Source organism: Rhamphochromis sp. 'chilingali', assembly GCF_963969265.1.
Source record: "Rhamphochromis sp. 'chilingali' genome assembly, chromosome: 16".
Taxonomy (NCBI): domain Eukaryota; kingdom Metazoa; phylum Chordata; class Actinopteri; order Cichliformes; family Cichlidae; genus Rhamphochromis; species Rhamphochromis sp. 'chilingali'.
Genome location: NC_137943.1, coordinates 15,699,668 through 15,712,639, shown reverse-complemented (window position 1 = coordinate 15,712,639; position 12,972 = coordinate 15,699,668). Strand labels below are relative to the sequence as shown.

Sequence of the window (12,972 nt, the reverse complement as noted above, 5' to 3'; positions counted from 1 at the left end):
CAGCTCATGAGTGCTCAGGACCGGAGCAGGGTCGGTTGAGGGGAGAGGGGACAGGACAGGGTCGGTGTTCTCCCTATCAAAACGGGCATAAAAGAGATTTAGATCCTCAGCCAGAGTAGAACTGTCGGCTGAGGGTGATGGTGTTCTTCTTTTGTAGTCCGTGATAGCCCTGATGCCCTCCCAGACCTGCCTTGGGTTTGTGTTGTTCTCAAACCTGGCCTCGATACGCCTCCTGTGCTGCTGCTTGGCAGTCTTGATGCCTCTTCTCAGGTTGGCCCTGGCAGCACTGTATGCCTCCTGGTCCCCGACAAAAGTGTAGGAGCTCCGGGCCGCTGCGTCTGTGCGCGCCGCCATCTGGTCATGGTGTAACTAGATTGAACATGCACCATGTGTTCATTTTTCATATTTTATTGTTACATGCAAAAGGTGGTGCGCAGTGTAGTGGTTTACAAGGTTTACAAGTGAAAGCTTGTTTAGATCTACGAGGAGACACAAATCCCTTTAGGGTGTCTGGATTGAAAAATTCTGCCAAATCAAACACACCATGCTGCTGTGGTGACCCCTTGTGAATAATGAGAGGTTTTTTGGTTTTTTTAGTCTGCCAAGCCTTGAAGTAATGCTGATATAATGTTTAGCACCCTCACCAAGCCGAGAGTGTTAGGAATGACATTAGTTTAGCAGGTATTTGGTTGTTAGGCCAATTACCTGGGTAAACCTTGGCATCGTGACAATCGTACAGGAGCTGGCGATCCTCACAGTTGTTACTCAAGACTATGGATGTCTATACAAATTTTATAACGGCCAGTTTGGTAGCTGCCAAGACATTAGGCACCAATAACTGTTGATGTAAATCAGCGTCAATTCCAATAAAAGAATGTTGCCATAAACCTTAAAACGCTGAAATCTGCGAATTTTTGGCACAGGCAAACTACTCCAGCTGATCAATTTAAAGTCAATATAAAGTCAATAATGTTTGTCTGTACCCTGTTGCCATATAAGCATCTTTCTGAATCTGGCGTTAAATGCTGTCACTTCTCTCCACTCCTCTCAGGGCCGTTGTTCCAGGGAGAATTGCAAGTACCTGCACCCTCCTCCCCATCTAAAGACCCAACTGGAGATCAATGGCAGGAACAATCTGATCCAGCAGAAGAATATGGCCATGCTCGCCCAACAGATGCAGCTCGCCAATGCCATGATGCCTGGCACGCAGCTACCACCTATGGTGAGAGGACACACACGTATGAACACACCACAGCTACTGCCCACGGTGAGATTACGTACATGTAAAAGCTCACACATATATGGCTCCTTCTTGTCTGCGTGGCTCTTTCCCGTCTTTTGAGTCCCCTTCATGTCAGTGCGTGTCTTTACGGAAAGATCGCAGTTTGCGCTCCCCGCTGTCCTTTAATTCCTCTGCCTTTATTTTGTTTTGCTCCAGCCGATGTTCTCGGTGACACCAGGCCTGGCCACCAATGCAAGCGCAGCAGCAGCTGCAGCTGCAGCCTTTAATCCCTACTTAAGCCCTGTGTCACCAAGCCTGATGCCTCCAGAGATCCTGCCCAGCACCCCTGTCCTCATGGCCTCCAGCCCTGCAGTCAGCCAAGTCCCCAACGCTGCCGCTGCAGCCCAGAAACTGCTGAGAACAGACAGACTTGAGGTAAAACACAGACTGACTGAGTGTGATCTCATCTCTTCTATGAAAAACTTTCCATTACAAACTCTTCCTCGTGGTGTATCTCTTTGTTAGTCAGAGTAGAGTTAACCTCAATGATAATGAGCCTGTAAACAAGACAGATATTGATGGCAAGCAGCTCAACAAGCATAAGAATAATGGTGCCCTTACTTGATTTGCATAAACAGTTTCTGAAACGGAATTGAATTATAATAGCTGGTGCAATTATGCAAAGTAGAAACCAAACTGAAAGAAAATAAAAAACAGGTTGATAAACTGTGATGAAATGTCATCGGTTTATCACTCGTATAATCCTGATGAACTGCATCTCAATTAAGTTCCCGTGGAGATGGTGCTTTCGCTCATTGCGTTTCACACAATGGCACAAGACGAGCATAACAACAGAGGCGTGTTATTTAGAAGAGAGTGCTGAAGCTATAATCAGCGCTCAACGTATACAAACCGCACTAAAATTACACTTTTGTCACGTTGTCGTTAAATAGCACCTTTTATGTGTCAATATCACACAGCCACCATTTAAAATAGCAGTTTTGTGTGTTTAATAGCATCATGTCACAAAAGTAGCATAGTGCGGTATAAAGCATGTTCAGTCACACACTGCTGAAACGCTCACAGGAGTAAGGCAGAGTTGATGTCAGGAAAGCAACAGCCGTTATGTGTGCCTAATTTAAAAGAAAGTGCTGCCCTCTGGTGTCTCTCGTACTTACAAATGTCTGAGATGCAACACATAGCTGTGTATAGGGGATAAAATGTATTATGAGATTATACGTATTTGTGTTAATGTAGAAATGGTTCAACATAGTGTGGACCTTTCTGAATGCATTACAGGATCTCACTAATAGTTGAACAGGAAGTATCCAGATATATCTTGTGATGATGGATAGAGGAAGGCTCAGCACAGGCTGAAAGAATTTCACGGGTTAACTGGTTTAGATCAAATCACTTCAATTTGTATTATAATATTAATATTTGAGATTTTAGTGCATAAAACATGATTTTTTTTCTGTGTTCTGTGCAAATCTGAATTTAAGGCAATTTTAAGTGAACTGGACATAGACTATTACTTTTACTAAGGTCATCATTTTTATTGACAGTGAACTTTATAGATTTTGGTTGTTTTTGTGTTTTAGTTTTATTTTTTGCCTGGGTGGATTTGGCGGATGTGTGTGTGTTAGTTTTTTATGCGACTTATTGTTGGACTGAGCCTTTTCTTAGCTGGGACACTCTTGTAAAATAGATTTTTTTTATCTCAAAGGTCTTATTTTTCCTGGTTAAATAAGGTTTGAATTAAAAATAAATAAAGAAATCTCATATAAATATTCTGTACAACGTTTTCTCCCGCGGTGGTGAATTTGGACATGGAGCCTGCACGTTATCATTCGCCTCATCCCATTTGTCTGTAGGTCTGTCGGGAGTATCAAAGGGGCAACTGCTCTCGGGGGGAGAACGACTGTCGCTTCGCTCACCCCGCAGACAGCACTATGATCGACACCAACGACAACACCGTCACTGTATGCATGGACTACATCAAGGGTCGGTGCTCCCGAGAAAAGTGCAAGTACTTCCACCCGCCGGCTCACCTGCAGGCCAAAATAAAGGCTGCCCAGCACCAGGTGAACCAGGCCACAGCCGCCGCAGCCATGGTGAGCAGTCTGCAGAAGCACACTCATTTACCACCCACACAACTGGCTTTATATTTACGTTAGGGTTAGCGACTGTAGAGCAGATGTGTTCTGTGTTTCGTACTCAACTTGCGTAACCTTCCTGGTTGGTATAATGTAGCGTTCTCAGTTCTGCTTTTGCCAGGCCAACCTTAAAGGTCTGCATGTTCATGTAGGTGAAACCTGCTCATATCTGGATGATAAGAAGAAGGATCGGACAATAGTGCATTAGTAGCTTCGTTATTCCCATGCTAAGCCTTTTTTTGATTGTTGTTCCTTTTTCTATCATCGCAGAACACGAGTAGAGAGTCCAGTTCCTCTCTGTCTCTGTCTCTGATGGCCTGGCCTTAATTGTGACTCCATTGTTTCTGTGCTTCCTTACCTATAACTTCTCTTCCTCTTGACATTATTATAAAGGATTCATTGTGCTTTCAGTCCTGTCTTACAGTAATAGCACGGGTGAATAATAGTGCTGATCAAAGTGTTTTCTACATGCTTTTATTGACGTAGCGAAACAGAAAGCTCGGGGTGAAGCGTTGCAATGTGAACCTGACTGATGTGCACAGTGAAATGGAAACCTGTGAATATGTGCTTCCATATGATTTCCTGTTCAGTCACTGAGAATCGCTTACAGTAATGGTTGAATAATTTTTCTCCTCGCTATATTCATCCATCTCTGTGTGACAATGACTAATGTAGATGAGTAGCTGTCATCGATTCCTGATGATCATTTAACTGTCGAGCAGTAGAGCTAGTGTCCACACTGTGCATGCCTTAGTCCTGTTATCCCCTTGTATATTTGCATTCCAATGATTTGTTTTTTTATTTGTTTTTGTTTTTCTCACCTATACCCAAACTGCACTGCTGCCCCCATGATGCACCTCTGCTTGCTGGTTTATGTTAATGCGCTTGAACCCCATTGGCCCATTGCCATCATGTGCTCGCTGCCTGCTAATTAAGACTCAGTCGGCTGTCAAATCACTGAAGCGACCCCTCGACGCAACCTTTGACCTGGTACTATGACCTTTCACCTTTTAGCTTGGCATGTGGCTTTGTTGTAGCGCAGTGTTTTAACCAATGATACCTAGCTATTTCTGTTGTTGTTGTCTCAGTGCAATGTCTGTCTTTTCCTCTTGTTGATCTGTCATGATTGGCTGTGATAAAGTGATTGTGGCTTTCCGGGGTTACAAAAAAAACCCAACGGTCGCATCCAAAACAGCTTTTCTTCTTGTACAGATCACCTCAAGCACCAAGTCTAAATGCGTCATTTTTCTCGGAGCCACAATCAGTTCATCACCCGTAGCTTTTCTAACAACAGTCAGTGAGGGCTAAGGAAGTAGAATTTCTATAAACGGTGGCATGGCTTCAGTGTAACGTCTTAAGTCAGTGTTCAGTGTTGTGGAGCAGCTCAATCAAATGTGTGCATGTCTGTGTCGCTAGTGCATGTCAGATGGATAAGGGTGGGGGTGGTGATGGTGGTGGTGGTGAGCGGGCTAAGAGGGAAAGCCTTTAAAACCATACAGGAGTGATCCCACCGTAACAGATTATTACAGTTCAAATGATAGTTCACTCCATCACCAAATGTTGTCACGGATATTCAGACCTCAAGAATGGCCTCAAGCCAAGATGAAGCCCGCACGCGAGAGCACTCATGGTTTTTAAACAGCAGGGATCCGCTTTCTGAGTTACGTCCCTTGGCCTAAGACCATTTTTGACGTTTTTGTCTGCGAGTGAACCATCACTTAAACATGCTTACACAGTTTATCATGGAGCTAGCAGTGCAGCCTCCCTTTTCTCTGTGCTTCTTACCTGTTACACCACTTGTTAGCAGCCTTATTGTTTTAATAGTTAATGCTTGCTTATGTTGCACTTAGTCAGCCTTAAGACTGCAGAGTTAACAATCCAATGTAATGAACATATGAATGCTTGTTAGCTAGTAGCTCCAGTAGGCACCATGCTCCTGCTTGTGTAGTACTTGTGTCAGACTGCTGCTTGCTTGCTACTGATGATATAATGATATTGTTATTGTTGTACACACAAGGATGTTGTGACAGTGCTCCTCGGATGTCCTCTAACGTATGTACCTTCTTTTGTTTTCTTTCCTGTTTTTGCCTCTTTCAACACACCCTCTCTCTCTCTTTCTCTCTCTCTGTCTTACTTTTTCCTCTTTTTTTTTTTTTTTTAACCTCTGTCTCTCTCTGGCTTTTTTATTTTCCTTTTCACTGACCTCCCTCCTTCTGGATGGGCAGGGCATCGCCCCTAGTGTCATGGCTCCCCTGCCAAAGCGGGCAGCCCTGGAGAAGGCCAACGGGGCCTCTGCCGTGTTTAACACCGGCATGCTCCAGTACCAACAGGCCCTGGCCAGCATGCAGTTTCAGCAGCAGGCTGCTTTCCTCCCATCAGGTATGGCTCCCAAAGCGACCACAACGAGTGCTCTTACCAACTGAGTGGATGCCTGGATCAGTCTAACCTGGCTCCTGCTTGGCTGGGGTCGGACAGAGTGGTAGATTGCAGTACAGAGCAGATTTTGTTTTTCTTTTATAAAGAGGGATTTAAAAAAAAAAAAAATAGGCAAGTGATAACTCTAGATTTTAATCTAGGCTTGCAGGGATTGCATGTGTGTATTTCAGTGTTAAAAGAGAGCTTTGAAAAAATGTGCTTTATGCTTTGTCCGGCTTTGCATGGCCAGTAGGTATTAAAATGGGTTACTATTTCAATCTGTCAACTAATTGCCTTAATATAATTCTTTATAGCTACCTTCACCCCATATTAAATGCAGGCCCAGGATGATAGGTATGAATACTAGTAATCCAAATAATTTGTATTAGTTTAGTTTTTTTTTTTAGTAGGTTGTTAGACTTTTCACGGTGTGATCACTCATATTTCGAAGAGGGGCTTCGGCTTGGGCTGGGATGAATGGGGCTGGGTAATGGTATCTGGTAACAAACACCAGTTTGAAGAGTCTGGCTTCTGCACACATCTGCTGTTCCTCTCACTTCTTTTTAGAGTATGTACGTAATGTTTAATGCTCTGTAGTTACACTCATAGCCCTGCTCTCACTCTGTCATTCGCACCAAAGATGAAACTGTAGATTCACTTAATTAACTGGTTTTCTGATGATGAGTTTACCTCTTCGCCTTTTCCAATCACTGATGTCTGTGTCCAAGAGATATTAACCTTTTTTTCCCCCACGTTATCTCTCCCTTCGCTCTAATGAACCTTGTGATGGGCTGTTTTGATTTCTCTTCCCTATCCAATCCACTTCCTGTTGCACTGCATGATGGACAGGCTCAATATTGTGCATGACACCTGCAGCCAGCGTTGGTAGGTCCCGGCTTTCCTTCTTTAGTTGTTGTTTGTTTGAGTCACAGTTTTAGTGAAATGTACTTTGTTGTGTTCATAGACAATTTGTAAGCATTTTTGTTTGGTGACCTGAGAGTCAGTCCTTTGGTTCCGTGATTTGAGGCAAAAGCAAATAATGTTTTATATAAATGTTGTTTATTTCATGTATAAAAACATCCTCATGGTTTAACTGAGCTTCGTTATTTTGACCTCTCTGCCGTATATATTGCTCGACCACACTTGTCCTCATGCTCGTTCTAAACTTGGCTTTTGGCTGGTTTAACCTGACACCTGTAGAAACCCTTTGAAAACATTAAACAAAACTGAGGGGGGTTTGTTAGAGTGGTGACCTTTGTCTCCCTCTGCCACATTCTAGTTTTTGTTTTTCTTTACTGGAAGAGTACAGCAGCAGTTTACTATTATTACATGCAAATATGGAAGTAAGTTGCTGCTGCCAGACTGCGATCTCAGACTGTTTGATCCTTATCAGTGCTGGCAGAGGGAAGAAAGGGAACCAGTTAAATCGAACCCTTCTCTGACCTCCTCTCTCTCTCCTTCTCCTTCCCTCATTTGCCTGGTGTGTATGTGGCTACACTGCTCCTCCTGTATATTTTTTGCTTACATGATTTTCCCTCCAAAAAAGTTCCCATGATGCACGGTGGTACTCCAGCCACTGTGTCTGCAGCCACCACATCTGCCACAAGCGTTCCCTTCGCAACTGCCTCCACCAATCAGGTTTGCACCTCTACCTCCGCAGTCTCTCCCTCTCTCCCTCTCTCCCTCTCTATCTATCTATCTATCTATCTATCTATCTATCTATCTATCTATCTATCTATCTATCTATCTATCTATCTATCTATCTATCTATCTATCTATCTATCTATCTATCTATCTATCTATCTATCTATCTATCTCAGTGCACATGGATAATCTGGGAATGCTTGTGTGTTAATGCAAGGGGTAAACAGCAGGACTCCCTCTTGTTGGCCTACACTACAGTCCAACATAAAGTTTTGTGAACACAAGCAGTGCTATAAACTAGTAGTACTTGTCCATTTTAACTATAACTCTTTTTCTTAGATTATATACCTGTGTTTAAAAAGAGCAAACAACAACAACAAAAACATGCTGTATTGTATTTTAATGTGTGTCCTCATTGTAACCTCGATTTTTGTCCTTTCCCATTTTGAGGACTCTTCCTTATCAAAGTTGACTTCCAACGAATACATGCAATTGGTATGTATGAGGCAGTGTTTTTTCCCCACATTTTTAGAGCCATTTGCACAGCTTGTGCAATAGTTGCTATCTGTGCCCTTTGGTGCTTTGCTTTTTTTTTTCCTCTCTTTTTTTTCTGCTGCTTCTTCCAGCACGTAAAGCAAAGCTTTACCATATTCTTTGTGTTAAAAAGCTGGACATACTCATTATTAATGTCAGGAAAAAAAGTTATAAAATCAGTCTGTAAGATGACTTGCTGCGTGTTTAAGTTCAGTTCTGTTGGAGGCGTTTTTTTGTAAGCAGCAAGCTGCATTGCATAATCATAGGTTTCCATTAAACAAGATTGATGAACAGTCGAGATGAACCATTATGCAGCTGTTCTTCATCCTGGACTAGTTTTATGCATTTTACCGAGGCGTGCAGGTCAACAACATGGAGGACTTAGATTTGCATGGGGGAAGCCACCTTACTGACAGTTTCCCATCCACCTCCCCCGCCCCAAACTCCCACCTCGTGTCTCCCTTCCTTTTACTCCTCCTCTCTCCCTGCTATCCAGAAGTGTCTGCATCAGTTGTGCCACAACTGTAGCCAAATTGCTTTTTTTTCCCCAGCTTGTCATATTTGTCTTTGTTTTTTCCAGCAATAACTTCATCTTAATGCGAGGAGATGATGTTAAAATATGTTGATCTGTACTTATTTGCGCCGGCCAGCCTCAGCTTTGTCCGTTTTCGCGTCAGCATCCTTCATTTGATCTCTTGTCTGTTGTTCTATCCCCAGATTCCAATAATATCTGCAGATCATCTGAGTAGTCACAAGTACTTGACTCAGATGTAGTTCCTCTCAAGAACAGTGAGTTCCTATTTCAACCCTCACATTTTCTCTATTCATCACAAGTTGTTTGGTTTTTTTTCTCCATTTGTGTGACTCATATTATCTGCTTCAAGTTTCCCTTGAATTTGTATGCACACAGAGCTTCTAACCACACTTTACCATCAGTTTGATTTAAGCTAAATCCACCGTCTCTTGCAGATCAAATGAATGTGTGCTGGCACCGTCCAAGCCAAAAAAAAAGAGTTCAGCCTTTATGTACATAACCTTCAGAATGTCAAGCAGTGGGACAAGGAGGGTCTGCCACGTCTCATCACACGTGAAAACATCAAGGGTACAACACATGATCTGTGCCATCTTCCCACATATCAATGTCAAGAAGAATTTGCTGTCAAATTCAACATCCAGCTGAGAGAAGAGCATATCTTGTTGCCAGGGTCGGCGTGTCTCTCTCCCCCCCTCGGCGGGGGAAACGTTCACATGATACCTCTGTGTCGGATTGAATCATAGCACTCAGTTTCTTCTAGTTATTATTATTATTACCGCATGCACAGAAGGTCAAGAGCGTTGTTACATGAGACGACATCAAGTGCTGGTACAATAGTAGACCAAGATTTCCTTTCCTTTTTTATTTGTTCTGCTTTATTATTATTATTATTTTTCATTTTTTTTAATTGATAGCCATATTTCAGCGTTTACAAGAGTAATGCAAACATGCACCTTGAATTTGAATTGAAATCTGAAAGGCACAATGATTTTAACAGGATTTTATTCGCCAAATGAATTAGGCATGTACAGTATTGTGTTTTTACAGCTACTAGTGAAACTAGATGTTGACATGAGGGTCTTGGACATATGAATGTTCTGGGTAAACCAACATACCTGTGTACCTTGAAAGCACAGCCAGGCTAGCTTTTCTCACCTCGTTATGTGCTATAAAGGCCATACAGCTAAAACCAGAGTGTTATCTCAGCAGTGTTATTTGTTTACCGAAGGTAAAAGTTTTGTATGGCTCTTTTTTTTTCCTTTTTTTGTATTGTTTTGTTTTTAAAAATCTCCATTGTGAGTGTTTTTTAACTTTTTCTTTTCTCAAATTAATCAGTTTTAGAAGTGGGTTTCTTGCCAAATCAATTTGTTTGGTATTTGATGTTTTTTTTGTTCCTTTTTGTTTGTTTAGAATCAGTAATGGAGGGTTTTTCTAAAGTTTGTCATAACTCTTTTTCATAGACTAGTGTTGTTTTTCCTTCTTGGAATTAAGTCGCTGGACAAGTCCATTGACTCTAAAGCCTGGCAAAGTAGAGGGTGTAGCTTCAATTGACATTGCGTTACCATGTTTCCCCCTCTTGTAAAGAGGAGCAGCTCTTAAACTGTGTCTCCCAAGAAGCACTGTTGAGCCATGTGTGGATGCGAACTTTAAACAACAAGCCCAAAGGTCTAGTAGGTCACATGTGCACTTGAACGATTATTTGTCCAGTCGCCATATTTTAATTTCACATCCCATCCCAAGTGAACTTTCATTTTTGATTTTCTGAGGAAGTACAACACGTTCAAACGTTTGCCTTGTATCTCATGCAAAAACACAAAGGTTTTCATCCACGCATAGATCTGACTATGGAAACCAAAGCACAGTTTGTTTTTTTTCTCTCAAACTTATCCACTGTGGGTGAATACAGAGACATCTCTGCAGAGGCTGAAACAATTAAGGAAAAAGGTTTATCATCTTTCATTCATGTGTCTTGATTTATGTTTTTCACAGCAGCGTGTCTTTACCGATTGTAATGTACCTAACAAAGCCTTAGATTACAGTTAATGGGTCCTCGCCCAATCAAATGTACTCTCAATCACCGTGCAGGTAAAGAACACCAATGATGTTTTATAGTTCTCTCACATGCCGCTTATGATCTTTTTTTTTTCTCTCTCTCGCTCTGTAACAATAACAATTACTCTCTTAAATTTCATTGAACTTATGTGTTATGTACTACTTAAGAATTTGAATCTATTTGATGTATGTAGTTTTAGATTATTTTTCTTTTTTTTTGTTGTTTTGTTTTTGCCTTACTATATATTACTTGACAACATTGATATAGCCGTTGTAGATGTTGAGGTAGAATGACATTCATAACTTTTTTTCAAACCATATAAATGATAATGTGTTAGTTTTAAATATTCACTTCATTCATATAGCTGGATGTCTTTTTCAGTTGTGTTACATTGTCAGTTAATTTTTTGTTGTTGTTGTTGATGAGAAGACTTTTTGATACGAGGAACGAGATCAATTGATTTGCTGCACGGCAGCGGTCTCTGAGTTTAACAAGAAAAAAACAACAAAAAAATCAAACACAAACACACACACACACAAAAACTATTTTAACCAACTTAAATTTTTCCTTGTAACATGTCGAGATCATGTTTGAAAATACTATATTGTACTGAAATTCAGACTGTCCATGTTTTAGAGTAAAAATTATTTTCTACTGTATCCATTTCAAAGAGATATGTAATTTTGTTTTTGTTTGAATATTTCTTAAGTTTGCCCTGAATGTCAGGCCAAAACGAGCATTGAGATTTGACGGGTGTTCGGATGTTCGATAGATAGCGAGATTAGGAGCGAGGAAGCAGAGGCGTCTGTTTTCCCGAGGAATCAGAAATGCTGCAGATTATGAGTTCGAACCTAAGGGACGAAGGTTGTCTTTTTGCACTTCTGTATATAGTCAAATGAACAGAGAAAAAAATGTGTATCATATTGAGATATTATTTTGAATAAAAAAAGATCTATAATTATAAGGAATTTTGTTAGATTAATTTAAATTCTTAAATTAGAAGACCAGCTAAAAGAAAAAAAATGCTTGCAAAGAAGGGCACTAGTTTCTTGGCCAATGCATTCAGAGAAAGCTATGCGCTTTTTGTCTTATTTTATAAGTGGCTAGTATTGCCAGGGAATGTTGTAGGGGAGTAGATATCCCCATATCATGCTAACTCCACCCCTCTTGTAGGATGACATATCCAGTAACATTCATATACCATGTGTTGGACTTGGTCACGCAGTATTGCTGCTCCCATGGTACAGCTGATACATGAACCTGTCAACAATGTGTATTCTATTATAGTTTGATTTGACTGCATGTAAAAGTACAAACACGTAAACAAAAGATAGATATGTAAGGTAATAAGATAACACCTTCAGACTACAGAATACACAACATTTGTTCTTTGTTTTTCAAATTATCCATGCAGTAGATAACATCCACAGTGGGAAGAAGTGATACTTTAGAACAAGTCATCTTACTCTTGTGTGATTAAAATAAAATATTGTCCAAGCAAACTTGTTATTTAAAGAATGAGAAAACATTAGCACTCATCCACCCCCCGGATACATTCTCATAGCCGTATAATTACAGTCCACGCTGACTCACGAGGCAGTTGTTCCTGCTCTTATAGCTGTGCACTCAGCAGGTGAAGGCTCATCACACCAAATGCTTATTTGGCAAATTTAGTCTTTAAAAAAATGAATGTAACAGTCGCCAGACAACATCAGATGTGTTTCTGACTCGAGGCTGCTTTGTATAGTTGCTACAGAACCAAAGCACCATTTTCTCCAAACCACACGTTCAGTCTTCAGGCTGCAACCGAGGTCTCGCTTCCCTGCTGGGCGCACATGTACGCTTTGACTGCTTTTTACTTGTAAGTGCACCCACCCAGTTATGTATTTGCTAACAGTTGCCACACAATAATGTACTATTCTGTCTTCATATTTGTTTATGCACATTTTATTGTTAATTGACTCTTGCTGTATGGATGAAAAAAAAAATCTGAATAAAACAATATTTGATTTGCTCACGCAACCCTCTGTGTGGTTCTCTGCATCGATGTGAGCGAATGCCACAAAGGTGGAAATTTCAAGTGATGCAAAATCAAATCAACTCATCATCTGATTTCACTTTTAGCAGGGATTTCTTAGGTGAAGAGGACAGCTTATAGTCATTACAGCTGTCTTCTTCTCAAGGGTTCAGGCAATCAAGATAACAATTCTGGAGCAGCTCCGTGGAGAGCAATATATGACATGTTGAAGGTTGCATTAATTATGCTCAAGGCGATTTTCATGAGATCGCGTGTATTATCTGGGTCAGAAATGATAGTGGTGCTTTTGAATGACACCTATATAATCTCACATAAAGACCTGTGCTTCCTAGTGCATGTAGTTCCCGAGCACCTAACAGGAAGATGTTTGCACAC

The 12,972-nt window shown here is 41.0% G+C and overlaps 1 protein-coding gene across 22 annotated transcripts in view; it reads left to right on the top strand.

Annotated features, from left to right (window-relative positions):
• The window catches only part of mbnl1 (muscleblind-like splicing regulator 1), a 43,658-nt gene extending 31,082 nt beyond the window's left edge, over positions 1 to 12,576 (top strand). For 4 of the 22 annotated variants that reach the window (XM_080906643.1, XM_080906628.1, XM_080906639.1 and 1 more), the window contains exons 3-9: positions 1,052 to 1,267; positions 1,439 to 1,657; positions 3,097 to 3,336; positions 4,315 to 4,368; positions 5,604 to 5,757; positions 6,643 to 6,678; positions 7,340 to 7,822. In XM_080906643.1, the coding sequence (XP_080762769.1) occupies positions 1,052 to 1,267; positions 1,439 to 1,657; positions 3,097 to 3,336; positions 4,315 to 4,368; positions 5,604 to 5,757; positions 6,643 to 6,678; positions 7,340 to 7,626 (1,206 nt within the window). In that variant the 3' untranslated portion in view covers positions 7,627 to 7,822. Of the gene's footprint in view, positions 1 to 1,051; positions 1,268 to 1,438; positions 1,658 to 3,096; positions 3,337 to 4,314; positions 4,369 to 5,603; positions 5,758 to 6,642; positions 6,679 to 7,339; positions 7,823 to 7,887; positions 7,933 to 8,688; positions 8,761 to 8,940 lie in introns of those variants that run through there. The other 18 variants (XM_080906648.1, XM_080906629.1, XM_080906631.1 and 15 more) reach the window with 18 other exon arrangements.
• Positions 12,577 to 12,972: the final 396 nt, after the last annotated feature.